This window comes from Lemur catta, chromosome 12 (genome assembly GCF_020740605.2).
Source record: "Lemur catta isolate mLemCat1 chromosome 12, mLemCat1.pri, whole genome shotgun sequence".
Taxonomy (NCBI): domain Eukaryota; kingdom Metazoa; phylum Chordata; class Mammalia; order Primates; family Lemuridae; genus Lemur; species Lemur catta.
Window position 1 is genome coordinate 5,759,485 of NC_059139.1, and position 24,799 is coordinate 5,784,283.

Genomic DNA, 24,799 nt, shown 5'->3' on the forward strand with positions numbered 1-24,799 from the left:
GAGAGCAGGCTTATTTTTAACGGATCCAAAAATGTTACAGTATATAAAAATTTTAAGAATAAAGGGAAAAAATTAATAATTTTGGCTTCAAAAGCATCCTCCTTTTAAGAATATGTTTAACACAGTTTTCCTTGGCCCTCAGAGAACAAAGTGGCATTCAGTACATCAACAACCATGCGTTTGCCATTGGTGAGAACGCTAACAAGTGGGTGTGGGTGTGTGTGTGTGAGAGAGAGAGAGAGAGACATTAAAGTAAGGGTAAGTCATTAATTGGCTCTCTTGAGCTATGTGGAATAGACAAAAGGGCATTCCATTCTGAAACTGCACTAAATTTAAGTAAGACAACATAAAACTCTTCTTCATGTGTCTCCATTCTTACTCATAACTTACCTTCACCATGTTTCATAATTAATATTTTACATTCAACCAGTGGTCTGAATATTATAGTACTTTACCTTTTTGAATGGATTCAGAGTATAAGTTCAGAAATATGAATTTGTCAATCTACTCCCCCCAAAAAAGTGCCATCAAAGGTTTTAAAGAGACATCTCTGCTGTCCACATGTAAAACAGGAAATTAAAGAAAACTATCATTTTTTTCAGCACTAAAGGGGAAGAACAGTGAAATATGCAATCAGGATTAGCAGAGCACAGGGAAAAATAAACATAAATGTCAGCTACATCATGTTTGAACTATACTGCTGTAGCTTTTGGAAACAACTAACTGGCCTCCCTCACTGTGTGATGCTTCAGCCTCTAGCTGAATGGGTGAGTGACTCCTCACCACCAGGTGGGTGAGAGGCTGGGACAGTAGTGCCCCAGAAAGGAAGGCAGAAGAAAGTCAGCTCAGGGAAAACAATAATGGCAGGAAGAAATTGGCACATGATGAAAAGTAGACCCTAAGAAACAAATGAGCATAGGGAGGGATCTCTAAGAAGCCAAGGGACCAACCTTGGGTTGGTCCAAGGTCACTACTATAGCACTAAGAGAGGAATTTTCCAACATCGGTAAGAAACAAGCATAGGCTATTTTCACCATTGCAGTGGGGGATACATACAACAGCAGAACATCATGTCCCAGTAGAAGTGACAAATGACAGCAGAGCCAGCCCAGGGGCATAGCCCTAAGAACATCAAGGAACCAAGGAGCATCACTATGGTTGTGGACAGAGTTAGGGAGAAGAAAGCACCCTGGAGGCTGATATTCAGTAGCCAGTGGACACACACAGCTGGAGGACGAAAATGGACTAAGTTCATTTTTAGGGAGGTCTCAGGAGTCAAAGGCATTACCTCCTGAGCACTTGGCTTTCTTACATTTTTCCCTCCAGTACAGGTGTACTGCCATCCTGCACTGAGTCAAAATCATCTCCTCCAAACCACTGCAAGAGCCTCTTCACCACACTCTCTCTGCCTCTCCCATTTAACCTCTGATATACAACAGAGAAGCTTCCAGAAGCACTGCTTGGCACATGACACTTTCACCACAAAGCCATCTCAGGAAAACCTCTGTCTTTTATTACAGTTGAGCCATAGCCCTCTGTGCAGAACCAGATTAAGGATGCCTTTGAGTGGAGGGAATGTCACAGGAGAGTCTGTGTTTATTTAGATGGCATCATGATGAGGCCAGGTATCCAACAGAAATGTCGTCTCAAGGGGAAGGAATGTGGGCAGTCAAGCTGCCAAGACAAGCACCACTGGAGGCTGGCTAGCATTTCAAGATTCGCCAAGCTCTCACCTGTGACACAGAAACCAGCACACCCCGCCTAAAGGAAGTCAGAAATCTACACACACGTATATAAGTCTTCCAGAAGAGGGGCTTACAAGTGGCACCAGAAGTGATTACTGGTCATAGTGCACCCATCACCTCTATAAGCATCTCAGATCCCTGCCTCACACCATTTTCCACTTGGCTTTCTGGATTCAGGAGCTGTAACTTCTCCTGTGGGACACAGTATTACCCGGTGGTTAAGAATATCCACACAAAAGCTGGAGCTCTGCCACCATATGATCTTAGGAAGGAAGCTGAACCATTCTATGCCTCAGTCTTCTCATCTGCAAAATGGAGATAATAATCAGACCTACCCCCTAGGGTTGTTATGAGGTTTAAATCTAATGAAAATACTTAGAATGGTGTCTGACCCATTGTAAGCACTCAATTAATAGTAGCAACTTCTACTTAGTTTATGAAAAATATTAAAATTTCTGGACACATTGAAATTCTGGGCACATTCTCCATTGCACAGGGAAAGAAAGAGTGTATCTGCTCCCCAGCAATTGTAGGTTAGGAGCACAATTAGCCTCCTTGTTCACCTACCAAGATTGTTGTTGGTAGGGATAGTGGTGGTGCTATTGGATTTTTAGAAAAGTAGACAACATTGTTTATATTGTCATTGGTCCTGAACACAGTCATCCCACCCTTTCCAATCCACTGGTGATTTTAACAAATACTTTTTCGGTAAATATTTCCAATATAATAAACCATTCATATGTTTAGTCAGTGAATTATCTAAGAGCTTTTGTGATATCCCAAGGCTGTTTCTCATACTTACACACACACTTGTGCACAGGCATGTTCACACTACAGTATCCACCTCTGGGAACTTTCTTGAAAAGAAGCTCTCATACCCAAAGGAAGAGCTGGAAGTGCCCTCAGGCCATTGAGAGGAAAGGATGGCAGTGCCCATGATGTTCTGTAGAGCTCTTAGCAAGATGACTAGAGAGAAAAGTTCAAAGCCCTCTCTATACTTGGGAAGGGGATGGAAGAAGGTATAGACTTCACTGTCTGCAACCCCTGGTTCCAGTTTTCAGGTATTTTCCATAGAAGAGGACACTGCCTTATGATGACAAATCTGCCACACTCTCAGATCACATCTCTCCAAGTAAATATAACCCTTCTGACCATTATGTTTCCACTTCTGAGGTCCCAACAGCCCTCCACTCCATGAATAATGCCAGTGGGATTCAACCATCCACCTTTCCTTCCACCAAGTGCCTGAGAACTGTGGTATCCTCCCAACGACCTCATGGGTAATAGCAAGTCAATATTGTGGCAGAGACATTCAGTAGGAGAAAGGAAGAGGCAGAGAGCAGGGGCATGCTTACGAGGAAAGAGACCACAGTTATTGTGAGATACCACCACCACCATCACCAACTCCATGCCCAACACCCCAACCAAGAGAAGCATCAAGGAGGAGTTGAACTTTCTCTTCAGTAGTATTTTCTATCCAAGTTAGTGACTTTTTTAACCCCTTCCCAATTTTCTTAATCTAAAAAAGAAAAAAAAAACATAGAATCCAAGAATTCTAAAGCTAAACTGTCATTAAAGAGTATATATACCTCTCAATTTTATAAGGAAAATTCTGTAAATTAAGAGGTATGATGTGATTTGTCCAAGACTATGAGGCTTCAGAGAAAGTCCTAGGATTAGAAACAATCCCCCCCACCTTGGTGTCCCCTATCACACTGTGCCTCATGCATGGCCTCACCAATTTGTCATTCAATGTCCCCTTCCTAATTTCACCTGCACTAAACATACACACAGACACACACAAAATCAGTTCTGACAGCACAATTATTTCGTATCTTCACTGCCCATGTACAAGAACATTTACAACTCATTTTAAGACAATTCAAGCCTTAGTGCTGCTAATATCAAACTTCTGATTCTAGGCAATCAATTCTCACCTGTGGGACTGTGATCTGGCTGTGATGTATGTCTTTCCACGAAGAGAACAGTCTGGTCCTACGGGTCTGGCTAACTAAATGGTGCCTCTTTTCTCGCTTGTTAGTTTGCCTGAGTTCTGTTGTACCTCCCTGTCTGTACTTAATTTGAAGAGTGGCCCTATTTCTTCATTTATCTAAACTATACAGTAGTAAGTCAATGTGTTTAAATAGTACAAACTCCTAAGAGATTGTGACTGTTTTTAAATATATAAAATGCCAAATGGAGTTGGATGAATAAGTGGTCATCTAACAAAAATCTTTTTATCATGAACAATTTCAAGAAATTCCTGACAAGTACTTTTTCATGTACATTTGTTTACCTTTTGTAGCTGAGTCACTTATTTCAAAATAATCTTAAATGGGACCTCAACATATAAAATAATTAAAATAATTCTTTGTTAGTACACATTTATTTAATAAGTATTTACTGTATATAATATCTATTTGTTAATCATAAAATCAGTTGATGAAGCTTACTTAAAAATTTTAAAACTGGAGTTATCAGAACTATTTATAGTCTTGCATATCCTTAACATCTATTTAATGTCTATATTCATGCCAGTTGGTTGGTTATATTTTTGTTACTGATTTTTTTCATTTGTTTGATTTTTAAGGTACAGAGTTGGTAGGTGCTTTTAAATATGTGTACAATAAATGAGTATGTGCTATGCAAAACCCAAGCAGTCAATTTAAATGCCTTGCTGGACCTTTCCATATTAGAAATGTACAGTATTACACATTTTAATATTTACTTTATCTGTTACAATTGTCAACTTTAAAAAAAAATTTAAAAGATTAATCATAAATGAAACATTTGTTTAATTCCCTAATCACCTCCCTAGAACCCAAGAACATGAAAAAAAAAAAACCCCCCACTATGGATTCTACTATTCTCAAACCCCTTTCCTCAATCTATTTGATTCTAAGTACAATTCTACATGAATTTTGCTGTAGGCAAAATTCCAATCTAGCTGGCAACATGAGGAACCTGAAATCTCTCAAGACAGCTGGATCTATCACAGTTTAGGTCAATGGCCTATGAAGTTAAAGGTTACAAAAAGAAAGAAAATCTTCTAAAGGGAATAAAAAATTGATATTCCCAGATGTGGGGTTACTCACACACTAAAGTAAGATCTATGGAACCCTGCAAGTGGCTGTTCTCCAGGGTATTACGAAAGAGGCAGCCACTTTATCTTGCAATTGTGAGAGCACAGAGGAGGGAAAACAATATACGTGGGGTTCACGAGAGAGGCCACCAACCTTTCCAACATGAAGGAGTAACGCTTCTGGCTCCCGGCCAACTGGGAATGCTAACCAAATGTTGCACACAGGGTCAGTTTCTCTAAAGGGGCAATGCCTTGAGCACCCCAAAGCTTTTAAGTGGTCTCATGAATCTTCATAACACCCCTAGATGTAAACAGGTAGTAACAAGGAATATTGCCATTCTTCAGGGAAAAAAGCAGCGGTGCAAGATGTTAAGAGATTAGATTCTTAGAATGTGTTAGTTATAGAGCGTAGGGGAGCAATTCTGTATCTCTACTTTTCTCCTCCCATTACAGAAGTACAAAGGAAGAGTTTACCAAGGTGTAACAGTTCAGTTTTACGGCTATAGTAAATAAAAACAGGAGTTTTTCTTCCCTTGGCATGGATCTACATTTTTTTCAAACGTCTTAGAATAAAATTTGACATTGAACATTCAAATGCAATAAACCATATTCCTTTTAGGAGTAATAATATATGAGGAGTACATAGATCCAATAGACTGAATAATTCAAATCACAAAGCCATTAAATTTGGCAGATACAAAATGACAATATTGAGGCCTGTTCATCCTTTCCCCACTAGACATCTGAGTGGGTTTTTCTCCCTCTTGACTGGAGTTTATTTCTTATTGACTCTGGGATTGAATAACTCATTCCTGGGTCCCATCACATCCCCCAGTGGCCTATTAGCAACAAATCACCAAGCACAACAATATATTCTCCTAGGGAACAGTGGGGGTCTTAATAGATGAAGTTCATTTGTATCTTCATGTAAAGTAATAAAATTCAGCCGGCATTAAAGAAAAGGTTGAGCCATCATGAGCATATTAACTAAATGGCTCATTTTATCTAGAGACACTATAAAACTTAACTCTGACCTCCATAAATTATGAAAGACACAGGTGTTTTAAAATGGCATTCTCTTAGAATAACTCAATTGGTCTCTGATGAATATGACTATAAAATCAAAGAAAAAAATCCATTCCAAGTTCTTATTGAACATGTGAGTTATTGGCTTGCTTCTAATTGAGGAATAGGTCGCAGAGTAATTAAGAAAGGTAGACCTGCATTTTGCACTAAGAGAAATGCAGATAGAAAAGCAAGTAAATCTATAAAAATGTTTTAACAATGGATCTAAAGAAAACTAGTAACTATATCCTTTACTACACAAAATGTTTTTATAAAGTTATTTTAATTATCTAAATGTAAGCATTGAATATCTCAGTGACATCAATAGCTTAAAGAACATAAAGATTTAATGTAATCATGTAGCTAACGCATGCAGTTCACCAACCTCTCTGCAATGGCAGTTTCCAAGACTCTACAGTATGCTGGTTGACTGTAGGCAAATTCTAGGAGCCTTTATTTTCCTGCAGTCAGAACCGTCCTAAAGAAAAAAGCCTCTTTCATGTACTGTTCTCACAGGTTTTTGAGAGGTTAATTAAATTTCAAAATTGCAAAGCTGTTCTGAACAGTATAGCATTATATTTAAATAGTTATATCACATTTAGATCACAGTTTTTGAATTCTGTTTTGTATTTTGTTAAAATATTTTTAAATATGGAGGCAAATGTATAATATGATCATATTATTAGCTACCTCCTCAGTCAGAATTTTTCCTGCCCACCCCAAAAGCAGCAAATATATACTCTTTGGGCTACAAAAATTTTTAAATTGTTCTAATTAATTTTTGTTGTTGTTATATGTGTCTAGTACCCACTCTCTCACAATTGTATTAACTTATTTCATTCCCTATCCCAAAAAGGGTATTTCAAGCCCCTTAAAAGTCTTGGTTATTAGAAATAAGTTTCAAAGAATACATCAAAACCAAGATCAAATCAGTTTAATAACACTCTTCTATCTTTCAATGCCAAGATTAAAAGGATAACTTCTCATTATTTAGGAAGTAGAATGAAATAACAAAGATGGACTTTTAATGCCATGGAATAATTAGGCACAATACTGTTAGCAAACGTAAGAGATAAGAGATCATAAAAATCTTTTTCCACAAGTCTATTTAGGGCAAAAATTATTCATCAATATTGTTAATAATCACACTAATAATTTAAATTGTATTATGCTTTAAATACTCTTTGCAAATGTCTAAGTGCTTTGAAGATCGCAGATGACGACTTATTGCTCTTAATTTAACTTGTAACTTCTGCTTTTGTGACTCCAAGGGGTATCTGATTTGTCCCTTGCCATTTTTCAGTTAACAGAGATAATTTTGCATTTGAAAAAAATGCCAACTGAATATTCCTATGATCCCTTTAACCTGTGGCTTCCTAGAAATATTCACCCTCCAAATTATCTCCACATACAAATATTTTTCTGGGTTATCTTCAGAGTTAGTAAAATCTGAGACTTTTTATCTCATATACCTTCAAATAATCAAAATATCACAGCTCATTCTCCCATATGCTCAATCGCAGCTGTTGCTGTCCAGTCACAGTTCCCAATCTTACTAAAGTCACCTCTGTCCCCTGCCCACAGCCACTCGTTCTATCAGCCATCAATCACCATCAAACCAGCTCTGAAACATTTCTCAAATCCAGCTTCTCACCTCCAAGTCCACTACCATTGCCCAAGTTTACATGCTGTCTACTCTCACTGGATCCACAACTCCCAGCTGCTGTCCCTACCTCCAAGTTTTCCAAACTCTCCAAACTCTAGCACGTTCTGCGCACAATATTGTGGAAGTATCTTCCTAATGCAAACCTGAGGATATAAACACACAAGCTTAGAAATCTCCCGGGCCCTTCAATGCCCTTAGCAGAGGTTCCCAAATGTGCCACACTGACAGAGCTTCAGGAGCTTGCTGAAACCAAAGATTCTGTCATTACTTCCAGAAAGTCTAATTGAGATAATGTGGGGAGAGGCCCAGACATCCGCACCCTTGAAAGGCCTTGCAGGTCACTCTGAAGCCTGCCCCAGTTGGAGTCACTGGGCCAAGCTCCCGTATCATCCAGCCTCACCTGACACTCAGGACCTCATCTACAATGACTTCACCCTCTCAGTCACCAACAGCCACCAAGCTGAGCTCTTTTCACCCTCGTCTGGATCTCTGACTTTCCTCATGCAGCTCTCTCTTGCCTGCCGGATTCCTAAGGCATCTCCGAGGCCCAGCTGGAAGAGGATCTTCCCAGGGTAGCCTCCTGAGTCCCAAATACCCTCATATCCCTTTACTGCTCAGGCTGCCCTTGGAGAATTTAGTTGCTTGTGTCCCTGTCATGTCTACTAGGCCAGGATCAACAAGCTTTGTGTTAAAGGGCCAGAGAGCAGTTTCTCTGCCTTTCTGGCCTCTGTCCCAATTACTCGACTCTGCAGTCTTAGCTCCAAAGGAGCCATTGCAGACGTGCCAATGAATGGATGTGGCTGTGTGCCAATAAAACTTTATTTACAAAAACAGGGGGTGAACTCTGGGGCCACAGCTTGCTGACTCTGCCACTGGCCTATAAAATCTTCATCGGGTAAAGAAGATGTCTCATCTTTGTTGCCCCCATGCCTAAGATACTTCCTGGCATAAAGTAATAGATTCAATAAATATTGAATGAATGAAGAATCCTGACAGAATAACTACATGAACTTATAAATTCTGACAGATTCCATGCAGGACTGGGTAGGAGAAAAGCTCTCAACACGCAAAGTTTGTGGGCACACGCATACAGACAAAGAGGCTGATTAATTATTATTCATACACACTCCTTTGTTGGTTCTTTCATGGGATCTGGGATACTAGAAGACTTTATTTATTTATTTACAGACATGACTCGGTATCCCCCGGGGATTGGTTCTAGGATCCCTTCAGATACCAAAATCTGTGGGTGCTGAAGTCCCTGATGTAAAATGGTGCAGTATTTGCATGTAACCTGCGTACATCCTCCTATATATTCTAAATCATCTCTAGATTACTTACAATACCTAGTGCAATGTAAATGCTACATAAATAGTTGTATTTTTTTTTATTTCTATTAGCTTTATTGTTGTACTGTTATTTTTTGGTGTATTTTCCCCAAAATATTTTAGATCTGTGGTTGGCTGAGTCTGCAGATCTGGAACCCAGGGAAGGCTGTTTTACTTATTTATTTATAATGAAATAAATAACTATTCTGCTAGGCTGATCTTCTCCCAGCTCCAGCAGGGAAAAAACTACAGATTTTTCTTTTTCACAATAGCAGAAGGAACACGATAGTTAGAAGTCTTTCCCAAGAGCCTCCACAGGCCGCGGGTTTGTTAAACACACACACTCCTACGCCACCTGAATGGGCAGAGCTGGGAGGACTGGGCAGGGGAATCTCAGGTTTGAATGAACGCCCAGCTGATGCTTAGGAACACTGATGTCTGGCAAATAGTGGACAAAAGGTAACAATGCTGGAGATAAAGGGGAGACTTTGTAACACAGATCGAGATTGTTAATCAAATAGGCCAATTAGAAGAAAGGGAAAACAGGTGGAAGAAGCAGAGAGAAGCCAGGAGAATCTTCAAAGACACACTGTGTCAGGCCCAGCACGAGAAAGGAAAGGGACAGAGAGAAGCAAATACCTAACCCTAAAGCAGAGGTTCAAAGTAATGAAATAATTCAAGTTGGAATAGGGTAGTAAAAAATAAAACCAGCAGGATGAAAAGCATCATCCCTTTCCTTCTGCACCCCCAGCTGCTTGTCCCAAGTCATAATTAATGTAAACACAACGTCAACATGAGCATTACCTCTGATCTCCCTATGCAATGGGGTTGGAGGGGGTGCCACGTCTTTTTGGATTCACTCCTAATCGCCGATCTCATGCCACTCAGCATGCATTCCCTTTAATTGTCTAAACAGGACTAAAATATACACTTTGGAAAAGAGGAAGAAGTGTGGCTACTGGAAGCAGAATCACTGATCTCATAAACATCTTTAGTTTTCCTTTTAATTATATATTGCCTCCAACAGATTAATCCTAAGGTAAAACTTTCAAGTAAAAACGGGAATTATAACAACCAAGAAAAGAATGATATTGGCCAGCTTTTAAAACAATAAATACATTTTATGTGAATCTAAAATTTAGCTTCCCTTGCTTAGAACCAGTGGCAAAGTCATTCTAAAAGGAACTCACTGTAATTAAATAGAAGCCCGCCATTTATTCAGTGTGATCTTGTGAGAAGGCATGTGTGTTAAGGTTACTGGGAGGCCAGCAGTCTGAGACGTCTCCACTGCCTTGAGTTCCCAGGTAAGCAAATCAAAACTCAGCTCAGTGTAAACAGTAAAAGGAAACAAGTTTAACTGTCAGCTGGAGACCTTCCACTTTCACCACTCAAATACATTTCCTGTATCTTGCTTCCAGGAAGAGCACCTAGCAAGAGGTTCCCCTCTCGCCACGCCCACGCCAGCGGAGAGCTGAGCTGCCCGTGGCCTGCGCTGCCTGATCCCAGATCACTGAATGCTCAGATAAACTCGTGAACATTTGAAAATGCAGAAGTTTAACTTTTAAGGGTTTTGAACACTTAAAGCAAATTGAGCCCGGCATACATAATAAAAGTAAGTTAATCTTTCCTTTTTTATCTTTAGTTTTGTAGATTTAAACCATGAGCAAAACAGATGGTTCAAAATAATAAACTGAAATTTTTCACACTATCAGTTTGTTGTGACAGTAAAGAAGACCAAGCTCTCTGCCTTGGAAGCGCTCAGATTTTAATTCTTTCTTTCTTTCTTTTTTTAGTAATAAACATGCTGATTAAAGAAATCTATACTATCTGTCATATAGCCATATATACGGAAATATCTTCTGATATCTAGAAATACTGTCACAGCGAGTCAAGCGGTTCTGCACAAGGAATCCAGGCAAGTGTGGGCTGGTCTAGAGGGTCAGGTATGCGCGGCTTGTAGCTACGGGACAGCACATCAGACGAGGTGCGCAAGGTGTGCAGCTATGGGCTGCCCTATCAGGTCAGGTGTACAAGGAGATTCATGCATCCCAGGTATCTTAACAATGTTCCCATTTTGTGATGTAATTTTGATAGAATTAAAAGTAAACATTTCCAAGGACATAAGTCATTATGCTTGTCATCAGTTATGATCATTACCGGACCCAAGCACTGGGTCCGTGGGCCTCAATCCCACGTCTTACCCCTGGGCAGGGGGCTGCGCCATCAACTCTCGCCTGTAAGCTCGCACACAAACACCCTCGACTGAGGCCATACGACACTCACAGGAGTTTGCGTGAGAACTTATAGGTATTTCTTACTAAAATAGCACAGGTTGCAAGACTGTGCCCTTCAATTTACGTGTTTATATTATACTAAAGCTTACTGGAGAAGAGTAAGAGAATCAAAACTCATCTTATGGGAAGAAAAAAGTGAAATACCAAGAAACAAACAAAAAGAAGGGATAAAATTCACATTTTAGAAACTGAGATATATGTTTAAAAATATTTTCATTTAGAAAAACCACATCTTTGTACCTAAATAGCCACAAAGAGTGCCTGGTTATCTTCCTCGTGGTTCAGTGACAAAGACTCCGGCTACAGACACTTTGATAATAAACTCTTTCTTGTTAGCACTGCAGGGCTTCAAGCATTATTAAAATATGACTACTTTGTAACTGCCCTGACAGCAAACACTGCCTTGAGTGTGGACCCAGTTAGTTGCCATTTGGAATAACACTAGAATTCAGCACAGAATACACATCAGAGTAATTCGGGATGGAATCACTTGCCACCCTTAGAATGAACCTGAAACACTAAAGACAAACTAATTCATTTGGGAAATAAAAATGTAATCACCCTCTCTTGCATCTGCTGCAACATTCTATCTTACAGCAAAACTTACAGTTGTACCAAGTTTGTGGAGTATTATCACTGTCATTACTTTTATAATTATCTATACAAAAAGAATTTTTATCCATAAAATATTCTTTCATTTTGAAATATTTCATTTTTTCATACCATGGAAACTGATTTTAGTAGAATTTGTGACAAAGAAGTATACAATCATTCAAAAAATATTATCCCAAGAATAGAAATAAAGAGAAATCAATACAGGGAAACAGCTGAAAAGGTTAACTGTGATTATCTGTGAAACTGTTTTTTTCTTTACGCTTTACTGTATTTTCCACATTGTCTAAAATGAAGATGCCTAAGTTTCATCATTGAAAACACAAATATGATTAATTTTTAAAAAGGCTGGGGTAAAACAAAACAAGAATGTCAATGCATTTAAAATAATGTGAAAGCTAATGTGTCCCTTGGAAATGGTAAATGCACAGATCCTTCCAGAAGTTGCATGAATTCAGATCCAGCTACCTTCCGGGGCTACATAACCACAAATCACCTAAAGATAGGTTACCCTTCTGCAGCACAATGAACTTCCTTTGTCAACGAGTGCAAAGCATCTTTAACTGAATCCAATTTCAGAAACATCAAGTATCACAAATATAAAGTGAAACCATCCAACAAATGGCTTCACAATGCCTAGTGCTAACTATGAAAAAATAAAGAGTATCATTCTATTTTTCCATAGCTCATATTTTTAAACCATTACTGATTTCCGAAATATACACCTGTTATCTAAACTTCTCTTGCTAGGTCAAGCTTTGCCAAACAGGAAGCTGAGGGCTGGGTTATTTTTAAAGTTTTATATCAGGCTCACACACCCCCTCTCAAACTTTCTGAGCCTAATCCCACCAAATTTCCTAGGTGAAATGCCTATTCTCTCCCTTCAGTGATATCTGCCTGAAAGGCACACACACGTGTGCTGAAACCCAGAGATGCTCAGAGCCTCCCTCAGGCTGCGTGCTTACCGGGGTGCCTGTTAACGTGACAGTCCCTTGTCATGGATTATTTCATTTAATCCTCACAACAGCTGAAAGGGGCAGAAATTATTATATCAACTTTAAAGATCAGAAAATTAGGTTCTGAAGTAACCTTGGCTCAGGGTTACTCAGCTAAGCAAGGCCAGTCCACCCCCTTTTTCTTTCCTGTCATTTATTATCAAGTACCTACAATATACCACATGCTGCTCTAAACAGAAAAATACAGCCCATGCTCCTAGAGTCACCAGATATTTGGAACACACTTTATAATAAAAAATTACATGTTGCTTTTGCTTAGCAAAAATTCAAAATATAACTGGGTATCCTGGAGTTTTATTTGTTAAGTCTGGTGATCCTACATGTCCTTGTCCACCAGGCCATCTGCCATGCTAGTGTGACTCAGTGGCCAGTCCAGTCGCTCCCAGCAGGGTTGAGCTGGGACCATGATGACATAAGATGGATGGAGACCTCCAGGGTCTCTGGAATAAAGACTCCAGGGACACTAGGATGGGGACTCCAGGGATGAGAGCCTGGTGGAGAGCCCCAGAGACACTGGGATATAGACCTCCAGGGACCTTCACATGGAGAGATCTAGGTATCCTGGGATCAAGACCTTTAAGGACAGTGGGATGGAGACTTCCAGGGACAGGTGCCCCTTGGGAACAATTTCCAGTTGCCGTCTCCAGCCAGGACAGGAGCACAAAGCATCTCTTCACAATCCCCAACTTGCTCTGTGGCTTCTCACATCCCTTAGGAAAATCTTGAGTCACTGACCAAAAGCCAACCAGCTGCAGAGTATGAGATGCGGGAGTGTTCGCACGGCACAGGACTGTTCACATGGCACTGCAGACCTCCAGAGATAACAGAGAGTCTTTTGAGTCAAGCTCATGGAAAAAGGTTTCCCAAAGTTCTTTAGAGATGAATGAGGGATGCAAGACTCAGCAGTACTAGCTGGGATCACATTTGCTCCTATTCCCCCAGTAAGAGGCCTCTTCCCCTTGGCTCATTTTCCCCAAGGGTGACCGTTGGGGGCTACAGCCTGCCACTCCCTCATGCTCTTGGCCAAATGCAGGTATCTGGGGTAAATCTGCTACAGTTCCAACCTCTTTTTCCGTAAGTGTCCACCCACACAGAGGGCACTTATACAAATCATGTCCTGGAAATAAACATACTGAATCATCAATTATCCTTGAGCACCTACAAAGAGGGGAAAACTGTGCTATATTCTAGAGAAATAAAGAAAAGACAGGCATATCTCCTACCACTTGGCAAGTCATCATCTGATAAAGGGGTGGCAACTGTCAAGAAATCACACAATTGCCGGCACTAAGTACGGTAATAAAAGTAGAAGTCGTATGTGCCGATGGGACCACAGGGCAGGGAATGTGGCAGCCCAGGGGTAAGGGAGGTCCCTTGCTCCAGGTCCCCACTTCAAGTTGGAGTTTACCAGGCAGAAAATTTGGGGTGGAGATGGGTGAGTATGTAGCTATTATTCAAGAAAAAGAGGTCACCAAATCCCAGAAGCAAGAAAGAACGTATTCCACAGTTGTGAGCAATACAAATAATTCCACATGCCTGAACTATGCGAAAAGGAGAAAAGGTGAGTCTGTAAGGGGTGGGGGACCACAGGCAGAGGGGCTGGTGGGCCACACCAGAGAGCCAGTGTGTATCGGGAGCTGCTGAAGGTGGGCATTTTACAAAGTTGATATTGGCTGTGATGTGCAGAAGGAGAAGAAAATCCAGAGACCAGGAGACCAACTGAAACCCCTGCAGCACACAGCCCGAACTCTGAGTGATGAAATTTGAGAGGGCAGCATCAGAACCCCCCGGTACTCCCAGGGGACCACAGTCAGGAAAAGGGTGTCCCAACTGACTCTGTCCAATCCATGCCCGCTGTCTCCTCACAAACATCAAAAGAGGCGCGGGCAACTTGATCAGTGACACGAACTAAGCCAACTTCTACCTATACATTTAAACTTATAACCATGCATCCTAATGTCTTCAAGTGTTGGGGGGATGCAAAAGGACTCCTTAAGATCTGAAAGCAAAAGCCATGATTCTAGAAATTGTTCAAAGTCTGTCTAGAGTCCCCAGAGAGTAAGCTAGATGTAGCTTCACTCCGGGTTATGTGGGAACTGCAAGGAACCGTAGCTAGGAAATGTATATTTTATAAGCTAGTAAATTTAGCTGAAAAAGACATGAGCATTCCACTGCCCAATGTGTCTTCCTTAGATGCTGGAAGAATACAAATCTACAAATGGCCTCTTTCTTCAAGTTTAATGTCAATTTTCCTAAGAGATACGTAATAATGGGAAACAACTCAAAATCTGTCCCAATCATTTTCCAGTGGCCTCATTGTCAAGTGCAGATGCAGGTGACCCGGATATAGAAACACACACCCTTAAGAGACAGAAACGAAAGGGATAAATTCCTTGAATTTTCAAGTTACTGGCAACTGACCTAATCAAGGTCATAAGGAAAGGTGAGGAAGGGTCTCTTGATCTCTAGAAATCTGAAGGTAGTGAGAGGCTAAGAACATGGTTTCTGGAGTCAAACTGCCTGGGTTTGAAACCTGGGTCCGTGTTTTATTAGGCATATGCCCCTGGGCAATCTGCTTCCCTCCTTTCTTTCTCAGTTCCCTCACCTCTACAATAGGGATGTTCACAGGATGGACCCCTCAGGTTTGAATGGAGAAACAAACGACGAGTTAATTGATGTTAGCACAGTTCCTGCCGCCCAGTGAGGGCCCCGTCCACGCCTGCCCGACACAGCAGCCGCCATCCCCCTGGCAGGAGGACACTGCAGGACACCCGTGCTGCACTGCATGCCTAGAAGAAACGACGTTACTCAGCGCTCTTCAGCTTTGGCAGAGAAGCTCACGTGTAACTGCACAGATGTAAAACGAAGTCCGAAAACATCTTTGGTGACAAAACGTAATATCTCTCACCTTGCTCCTACAACAAGTTCTTTCTGTCCTGGGTCAAATGTTAACTGCGAGAAATCCACAGCATTCTTCGCTCGGAACTCCCGTAACCAGGGTCCAATTTCTAAACAGATAAAATAAATAAAAAGATAAAAATGAATGATTTTTCCTCTGGGGACCACAGAGAGTGCACATCAGGTAGCAAACGTTACATTTCAGAGAGGGTTAGGGGGTCCCCTGACTCGATCGTTTAGGGGCCACTGGAGGTTTTCGCCAAGATGCCACGTGACCCACACGAAGCGTGTGTGAGGCACAGAGAGCGGCCACCCCATACAGAGCAGGTGAGGCGTCCGTGCTCGGATGTGATTTACAGGCCACATGCACGTCTTCCTTTTGGCTCTAGGCTGGGCAGGAAATAACACAGCGTTCACTGGCTTCACCAGAGGAATACTGAATGCAAACAGAGCCGTTTCCTGTGCAACTGGACTGGAAAGACTGAAAAATTACACAAGCCCTCCTCGGGAGCAAGGACCAAGCACACGAGCACCATTTGCCTTCTCTCAAATTAGACACCCCATTTCCCTGTCCTGTGGGTTTCTATTCTGGCCCCATGATTAGACTTGTTAAACACATTCAGTCCTTTCTAGATGAGAAATCCACAGTTACTTCTAGGCCTCATTTGCATTTTTTTCTAAGGGAAATCAGGAAATAGCCACTATAGAGACAGGGTTTTACAAGCACTGTTAACTCCTATTAGAAAGCCTCTAGCCCATAGTCCAATTATTATAAAATGGCATTATTTCAAGAAAGACAGAATGGTACTTCATGAGGCATTTTTGCAACTCTCAATAGCTTATTTCTGACACCAAAAAAACATTCAGTGAGTTGCCTGCCAGTTGTGGGATACCTTACCATTATCTTTGGCAATTAACCATGTTATCTGATTGTGCTTTTTGCTTGGATTTAGTATTTTGAATAATATCATACCGCCTAAACAGGAAGGTGACAGCTATCAAATCAATAAAGTTATTGGTTTGAGGGGAAAATGTGTAGCACAGGGAATAATCTCTTTCGACAAACACTGATGCTAGACACAGATCTAAGAGAGAAACATGTTCCTGTCCCACACCATGTCCTGTAGAAACAGCTTTGCAGGTGTGGACAGGATGGATCACTCTTAAGGAATAGCTCTGGATAGTAAATGTGCATGTTCCCTATCAGTTATTGAGGGAAAATGATATCACTCTGCTTAAAGGAAACCAGGGCTGAGCTACATAGAGACCTAAAATTTTAATGTGTATTTTATCTTGATTCTTTTTTAGTATTTTATATAAATTTCTTCATTTTTATAGGCAAGTCAATTGAAACAAAATATTTATAGCAAAGCATATATGAGGCTTTGGAGCTATAAAAAGTAATTAATAAATGATCCTTCTCAATTATAAACTGAGTTTATAATTCAGTTAGAGAAACAGCACTAATACCTTCTTTAAACATAATATCTATAAATACAAGGTGTTTATAGATGTTGCCAAGTTATAGGAATTATTCATACACAGATAGGAGAAATGACTGTGAGTTTAGATAAAACAAAAGGAAAGGTTTGACCAGACTGACAGGACAGATGTCCTGGGGGACAAAGCATGAGTGACGTGGGAGACCATGGCACCCTGTGGCCCCAACTGGTATAACTCATCTGCATGGATGTGCCCATCCCTGGGGAGGGCAGAACCTGCAGAGTCTGTGTCTCCGTTGCTCCCTGCAGGGCACGCGGCACAGAGCACAGCACCTTGAATGTGACAGGCAGTGATAACTGCGAAATGAGAGACTAATAATGACTAAGTGAATTCAAGAGAGGACAAACTAAAAACGAAAGGAAGCAGGAAAGAAATGCAAAGAGAAAAGAAAAAAATAACATCAACTTAAAAAACTACTAGGAAAGGAAACTGAAAGGTGTATTGAAATATTAGCTGTACAAAAATTTGCTCATAGGTTAAAAAGTCTGGACTTGATCTCATCTGTGACAGCAAAGCTTTGGAAAATTTCCAGGCAAGCCTTTGATCCATGTAGCCAATATCTTAGGAATCCCAATGAACCACTGGTAAACAGGATGGGTTGGAAACAGTAGAGAATAGAGGCAAAAATATTAGATTTTAAAAAACCCTAAAACCATAGCATTCAGGTGTTGGCTGGGAAAATGGAAAGGGAGGGTGCGCAGGGAGGGTCTGATCTGCCATATCACTGACTGGAGCTGAAGTCAAGGGTAAGAAGTTAAAGGAAAGGAAGCAGCTTCCAGACTAAATGAAGAGGACAGAGATGACTGAGACGCAGGTGTCAGGAGATTGGGGTAGATTTAGAGAAAGACAATGGTTTCAAGTGCAACTATGAGAATGTTACTGTGAAAAATTCCCAAGGGCAGGTTAGCTCCAGAGCGATTGTTAAGCACCACTAAGACCCAGAAGTGCCCATAAAGACATTCTGGTTCAAAAGTTTCATCATTCACATGGGAAATGCATGATCTGGGAGCCTCGTGGGGACGAGAGTCCAAGGCTCCTGAGTGAGGGCTCTGTCCCCACAAGTCGCAGCCGCCAGGGCTGGGCACACAGGCAACCTGCAGACTGTGTGAGGGCAGAACAGAGGGCTGGGGGCCAACCTTCCGCTAGGGGAGGGAAAAACGAGCCCTGTGTGGTGAGAGAAGACTATGAAAAGACAGCCCAAAACAGCCAGGTCCCTCATTTCCCACGCATTCGTCTTTCTTCTGAGAGTGGCCAACAGGAACCAGGATGAAGAGACATATTTCAGGTTTTGGATCCTATACTGAACAACAGGAAGGATGTTATACTACTTTCTAAAATGCCCTTGAGTAATAAAACGAGCCATGTACAGAGGGGAAAATGAATTAACAGCATATAGTTCTGTGAATACTGTTTGATTTTCCTTATTTAAAATTCTAATGAACTTCCCCAATAAAACTGTATGTTTTTATGGTTAACACTAGATCAAAATTGGGGCATTTGTATATCCTCTTCTATTTGATTCTCCTCCAGAAGGTCTGCCTGTCTCACCTTTGCATATTACATGGACTTCTACAGAAATTAATGATACCACGAGGGCCTTGGGAGAGAGTCTCTGCACCACCCATCTCTCTAACTAAAAACATGCCGGGGTCAACACCCAGCCATGGATAAGAGTGGCGGCGCTCTATCTGCTTTTTAAAGACCAGTCCTTTCAACTTTGCTTCAACCCCATATCTTCTCTTCAAATATTTTTTAAAGTAACCATTTTTTCCTCCAAAATCTCATGTTACCAAGTCCCTTTCCCTGTGCTTATAGGAATATGAATGTCCCTCATTTTTAAAATCCTTTTAAAATAAAGTTTTATTATACTTGTTATTACAAACACCCAAACAAAATGCATAATCAACTCCCAAATAAAAGATATCAATAAAAATAACAAACTCAGTTTTAAATGTAAATTTTACCAAATTCTTAAGAAACACATAATCCCAACTTTACACAAGTTATTTCAGATACAGAAGTAAAACTTCCTAACTCAGTTTGAAGTCATTATAATCCCGACAATCTCAATACCAAGGCTAGGCAAAGAAAATGATGAGAAAGAAAACTCACAGGTCTACCGCTTTTAATAATAGGACTAAGAAGAACATTCCTAAAGAAATGCATGTATTAGCAAATGACACACATCACGCACACACGTGCACACACGTGCACACACACACAGAAACACTATATATTTCACAAGAGAGAGGGCTTATTCCAGAAATACAAGGATAGCTCAGCAAGCTTAACATCAGAAAATCTATCAGTACAATTCACCATGACAACAACAGATTTCAATAGCAGCAAGAAGAAATTATTGATACTGCTTTCTAAGGAACTAGAAAATGAACCAATGTGGAAACAGAAGAGCTGGCAGAGTCCAGGGTCAGGTCAGGCAGGAAAGGAAAAGAGTCTAAACACAGATGCCAGAGAAAGGTCGGGAAGAGTGAGGAGGCAGGAGGGGGCCCACAGCAGGTGGTAAGTTGAGGGCACACAATTTTCAATAACATCAGTTTGCTCATTTCCCCCAAATAGCAAGTTTACCTCTTTCCTCCTATCCCTCTCCTGGTATTGCTGAAGTAACCATGTGATGAAATGGCGCTTACATGTGGCAGCCAGTATGGCTATTGTCTGGGAGTTAAGTAATAACATAGAACCTGCAATTCTGATTGGTAATCTGTAATATTTGATATTAACCATCCTAGCTAATCCAATCTTTACATAAACATGATTGTTTAACTGTAGTCTCCAGCAATGATTTTCTGTTGCAAAATTAGGTGCATTGATTCATATTTGCCTTCTCTTACCGCTACATATACGCCCATGGGTTTGTTTTATCAAAAGTGAAATGAGGGCCGGGCGCGGTGGCTCACGCCTGTAATCCTAGCACTCTGGGAGGCCGAGGCGGGCGGATCGTTTGAGCTCAGGAGTTCGAGACCAGCCTGAGCAAGAGCGAGACCCCGTCTCTACTAAAAATAGAAAGAAATTATCTGGCCAACTAAAATATATATAGAAAAAATTAGCCGGGCATGGTGGCGCATGCCTGTAGTCCCAACTACCTGGGAGGCTGAGGCAGTAGGATTGCTTAAGCCCAGGAGTTTGAGGTTGCTGTGAGCTAGGCGGATGCCACGGCACTCACTCTAGCCCGGGCAACAGAGTGAGACTCTGTCTCAAAAAAAAAAAAAAAAAGTGAAATGAGTCCATTTTTAAAAGAACCCAGTCTTATAGCTTCAAGAAATAATTACTTTTATGAGCATGAGTCAGTATTAATAAATTTAGGCCAAAGAAATTGGCAAACATTAGAGACTAGATTCAAGTTACTGTCCCCTCCCAAATTTAAAAAAAAAAAAAATGAAAAGAAAAAGAAATAAAAAAGGGGTGACCATCAGTATATTTTTTAAAAAGCAAATATTCTAAAGATAGCTCAGGCAATGAGGCTTCCAAGCCAAGAAAACCTTTCAGAGCCTGATAAATAAGAACCACGCAGATATTCTGCACTTGTCCAAAACACGACAGTCATTCCAAGAACTGGGTTGACGGCTCTTCCACACGCTGCAGCCTAAAGCACTGACTGTGCAGAAACCAACCTGGCTGTCAGCAAACCCTGCGCAGCCAAACCGCCCAGGCAGAGCAAGGGGTGGTTCCAGGCAGCCCCAGTTTAATTCCTTGTGCCTTCCAACTTCAGTCAAGCAAGGAGCTAAGAGAGCAGGATTTCAAAACCTCTATAGGGACTTGAAACTCAAATTGGAAACCAAGCCACACTTGGTAAAGATTGTTGAAAAACACAGACAGCAACATATGTAACATACATAACTACAGTATTCAGGAACAAATTGCAAAGCACAGCCTACTCCTTCTACTTCATGAAGTTATATGTTTAGTTTAATCTGCACCTAATACTACACATGGGAATAATAATACTAATAAACTGATTATCAGTAAAGCATCTCAAAAATAGCTAACATTTACATGGTATATGCCATATGCTAGGTGCTAAGTATGCACTTCACACCTATTACTCCTGTATTTCTCACACCTGCCCTATTAGAGGTGAGAAAACCGATGAACAATGAAGTTGAATCTTGCCAAAATCAACAGCTAGTAAGATACAAACCCTGCCAGCCTAGTTTTCGTGTTTTTTAGCCACTATGCCATATTATTAAACTTCAACAAATATAAAATGTACCTTCCTATGTAGCACATTCAGAAAATAACAGGAAGAAAGGAGAATCAATGGCCTCTTCACTTTGAAAGTGAGTTTATTGCCATTGATATACTGTTAAATAAAATTTCGACCCACTCAGTTTTCAACTACAGACTAGAGAAAAGTGAACTGCAACAGAAAACTGGGTATCCCAAAACCAGCTACTGCTTCAACCTGTATATACAACTTTTATTGTTTTTGTTGATGTTAATACCAATAAAGAGCCACACACACACAGAGAACAAGAATCCTTAGCACCTAGTCATATAACGGCATGGATGAGTTTATCAGTTAAGATCTACAGGAAAAACCACTCATCATTTTCACTAGCTATGTTTTCTTATCCAAGTGTCTTCATATCAGCATGGAGGAAGAAAATGACAACCATGTGCTGATCTTCCTTACTGGAGTGAAGAAGATTCTGGAATGAGAAGGCAGGGATGATACAAGCAATGTGGAATGGCTGGGTTTCGAAGCAATCTAAACCACTCAGCTCTGACACGGGGGGACAGACACTGTACTGTAAATGCAAGAGCATTTTCCTTGAGAAGGCACTTCTGTGGGCAAGGCAGGAAAAGAGGTGTAGGGTATACTCTCCACAGAACATTCTGGAAGCTCTCTTTTTCTGACCCCTTCCCAATTTGTAAAAAGAACGATCCTACCTCAAAGACCCTGACTACCCTTTAAAGCTGACATACATCTCCTTCCATGGACTTCATTTTCAGCTTCAGTGCATTACATAAACCATTCCATCAGTGCAATCTGAGTGAAAACCATGACTGAAAAACAAGGGGGTGGAACATTTAAAAGCCGTAACAAGAAGAACAGCACAGCAGGTCTGTGCTGGTTCACTACGCTGTGTCTTGCCTGCCACTAGCTTCTTTCCCGTTCCCTGCCAGTCTGCCTTTCCTGTTCCTCCAACAACCACGCAGAACAAGGCAAATTCGCTTTGAGCAGTAAGTCAACAGCACCCCCAGGCCAGGTTCATCCATAAAATAAGATACATCAGGCCTTCAGCTACCTGAGCCCTCTCTAAAATTCTTTAAGTGATTATAATAGATTCCAGTCCCCAATCTTAACGTGTTTGTCTAGCAGCAGGCCAAGGCAAAACACTTCATTAGGGAGGAAACATGCACATTCAAAGACATTTAAAATATGTTTGTGAAAAACATATATCAGAATAACTGGCATATCTTATTTGTACTTTTTTTCCACTGCCTATATTTTTAGTACTTATCTGGTTTCAGCAACTGTATTAGATATTTTTACATGTTAACTACTTTTTATTTCATTAACCATTTATAATTATGTGCAGCTAGAGCTATAATCTTTGCTACAGAAATTTTTTCTAAAATCCTCAGATTTTGCCAAGTTCAACATCTTGCCAACTGTAACATAAATTTGTAAGTAGCTAAGTTGGAATTTAAACTCAGAATAGTACTAAGGCCATATTTCCATAAGGTCCAAATTAAAAATCAATTTTCCAAGGAATGTATAAAGAACATGACTCCTTAGCACCTAGTCATATATCAGCATGGATTATTTTATCAGAAATGGTAGGGGCACCCACCAAAGGAGAACAAAATTGGAAAGACGAGAAAGTGGTAATTTCCAGATGGAAGACAGGAATGTTCCAGCCCAGGGTGGGTCCCAGAGAAAAACAGAAAGAAACCAGGGTCCAGCACAGGCAGTGAGGGGTCCAGAGGGATGAAGTTCTCAATAGAAAATTTATCTCCATTAGAATTTTTCCAAGACAAGTCCCGTTTACATCAGCTAACTCAGAAATACGCAGATGTGAGAGACCTTACTTTAGCTTTGTGGAAAGGTTGGAAAATAATCAGGACAATTTTTTCCTCCAAATGTATGGGCCCCTGTTATTTTCAGTATAACTCCTACCTAGGGCTTCGTAGAATCAAAGTGGGTTATGTCAATAGCAGAGCATGGCATTGGGTGTCCTGCAGTCCAGCCCTCAATTTTATAGGTGACAAAACTGAGGGCAGAGAAAGTATATGCACCTGCCTGAGGACACACGTGCATGGCAAGGTGGAAAATTCCACGCCCTGTGACTCCTTTGCTAATCTATTTCTTCCCCATCACAGCACTGGTGGAATATCCAAGTGGAAATGCCATGGGGTGGTCTCTGCCAGACTTACCTGAGCACATGAACGTTTCTCCAAATGGTAACATTTTAAGGGACCAAAATTATATCTAGATATAGGTATCAATATATTAATTCATATATATGTGTACATACAGACATACATATATATAGATACATAAATATAGGCATCAATATATTCATGTGTATATATATTTGCCCAAGTATATATGAAGACATATTACATACATATATATATGAAACACACTAAACATGATAGTAGAGAAAAATGATCTCAGAAAATCACTACAGGAAATAAACTAGTGCATCATTTATGTGACTTTTTAAAAAATAAAACTATTCAATAATAACCAATTGGAGAAATTAAAATTTTTTATATCAGGATAAAGTACCCAACCTAGGAAGAAAACATAATGCATCCTTCCTTTACATTTTTATTTGTCAACATGACATATAAAAACACAGTATTTTTAAAATGCAAGTAATGCTTTTGCATGTCCCCTTTGGTTTTTGTTGGGTGTGTGCTTAAAGTGAGTCTGACATCCTATCGAGTCTTCACAGGACTTCCTCACATTCACATATAATACACCTAATCCGTTTGTCACACCCTCCTTGCAGGGAAAATTCACAAACTATAAGTTTGGCAAAAGCTCTAACTCTGGAATTGGTTCTTGTGATGTTCACTGCTTCATCCTGGGCAGCCCCTGTGGATCTCTCAGAAACCGAGAGGCTGTGACAGCTCGTCTCCATTTGAAGAGTTCCTGCTTCGGGTCGGCTTCATTCACAAACCACTTGAACACCACAGGTCTCCTTTTACATTTGTTTTTTTTTTTTTTTGGACTCTATGATACACTATATATTCACAATGTAAATAAGCACTAAGCAATAGCCACCAACCTGTGCAGGCAAGAACGCACGCATGGCTGCAGAGGGCGGGCGCAGGCGCCTGCATGCGGGTTTCTGTGCACGAAGGCTACCTGGGCAGGCTGGGCAGGCTCCGTGACCAGAGGGGATTCCCGTGCGGCTCTCTGCACCGATCCTTTCTCAAAGTTAGACTGTCGCAGGGTAATGCAGAACAACTAATTAAATGTGTTTGATATTTCTCTTGGGTATGCATTTTAAGAGAACTCTTTGGGAAACAAACTTTCACTGGAACCAACTGCCATCTTGTAACCAACTGGAATATATTACCTTTCTGAAACAGGGGTGGGACTCATGAATCCCA

General features: G+C 40.7%; 1 protein-coding gene across 1 annotated transcript in view; it reads right to left on the reverse strand.

The window, feature by feature from the left end:
- The window catches only part of SEMA5A (semaphorin 5A), a 320,624-nt gene that overhangs the window by 216,150 nt on the left and 79,675 nt on the right, over positions 1-24,799 (reverse strand). The window contains exon 3 of the mRNA XM_045566609.1: positions 15,717-15,816. Coding sequence (XP_045422565.1) covers positions 15,717-15,816 — 100 coding nt within the window. The remainder of the gene's footprint in view (positions 1-15,716; positions 15,817-24,799) is intronic.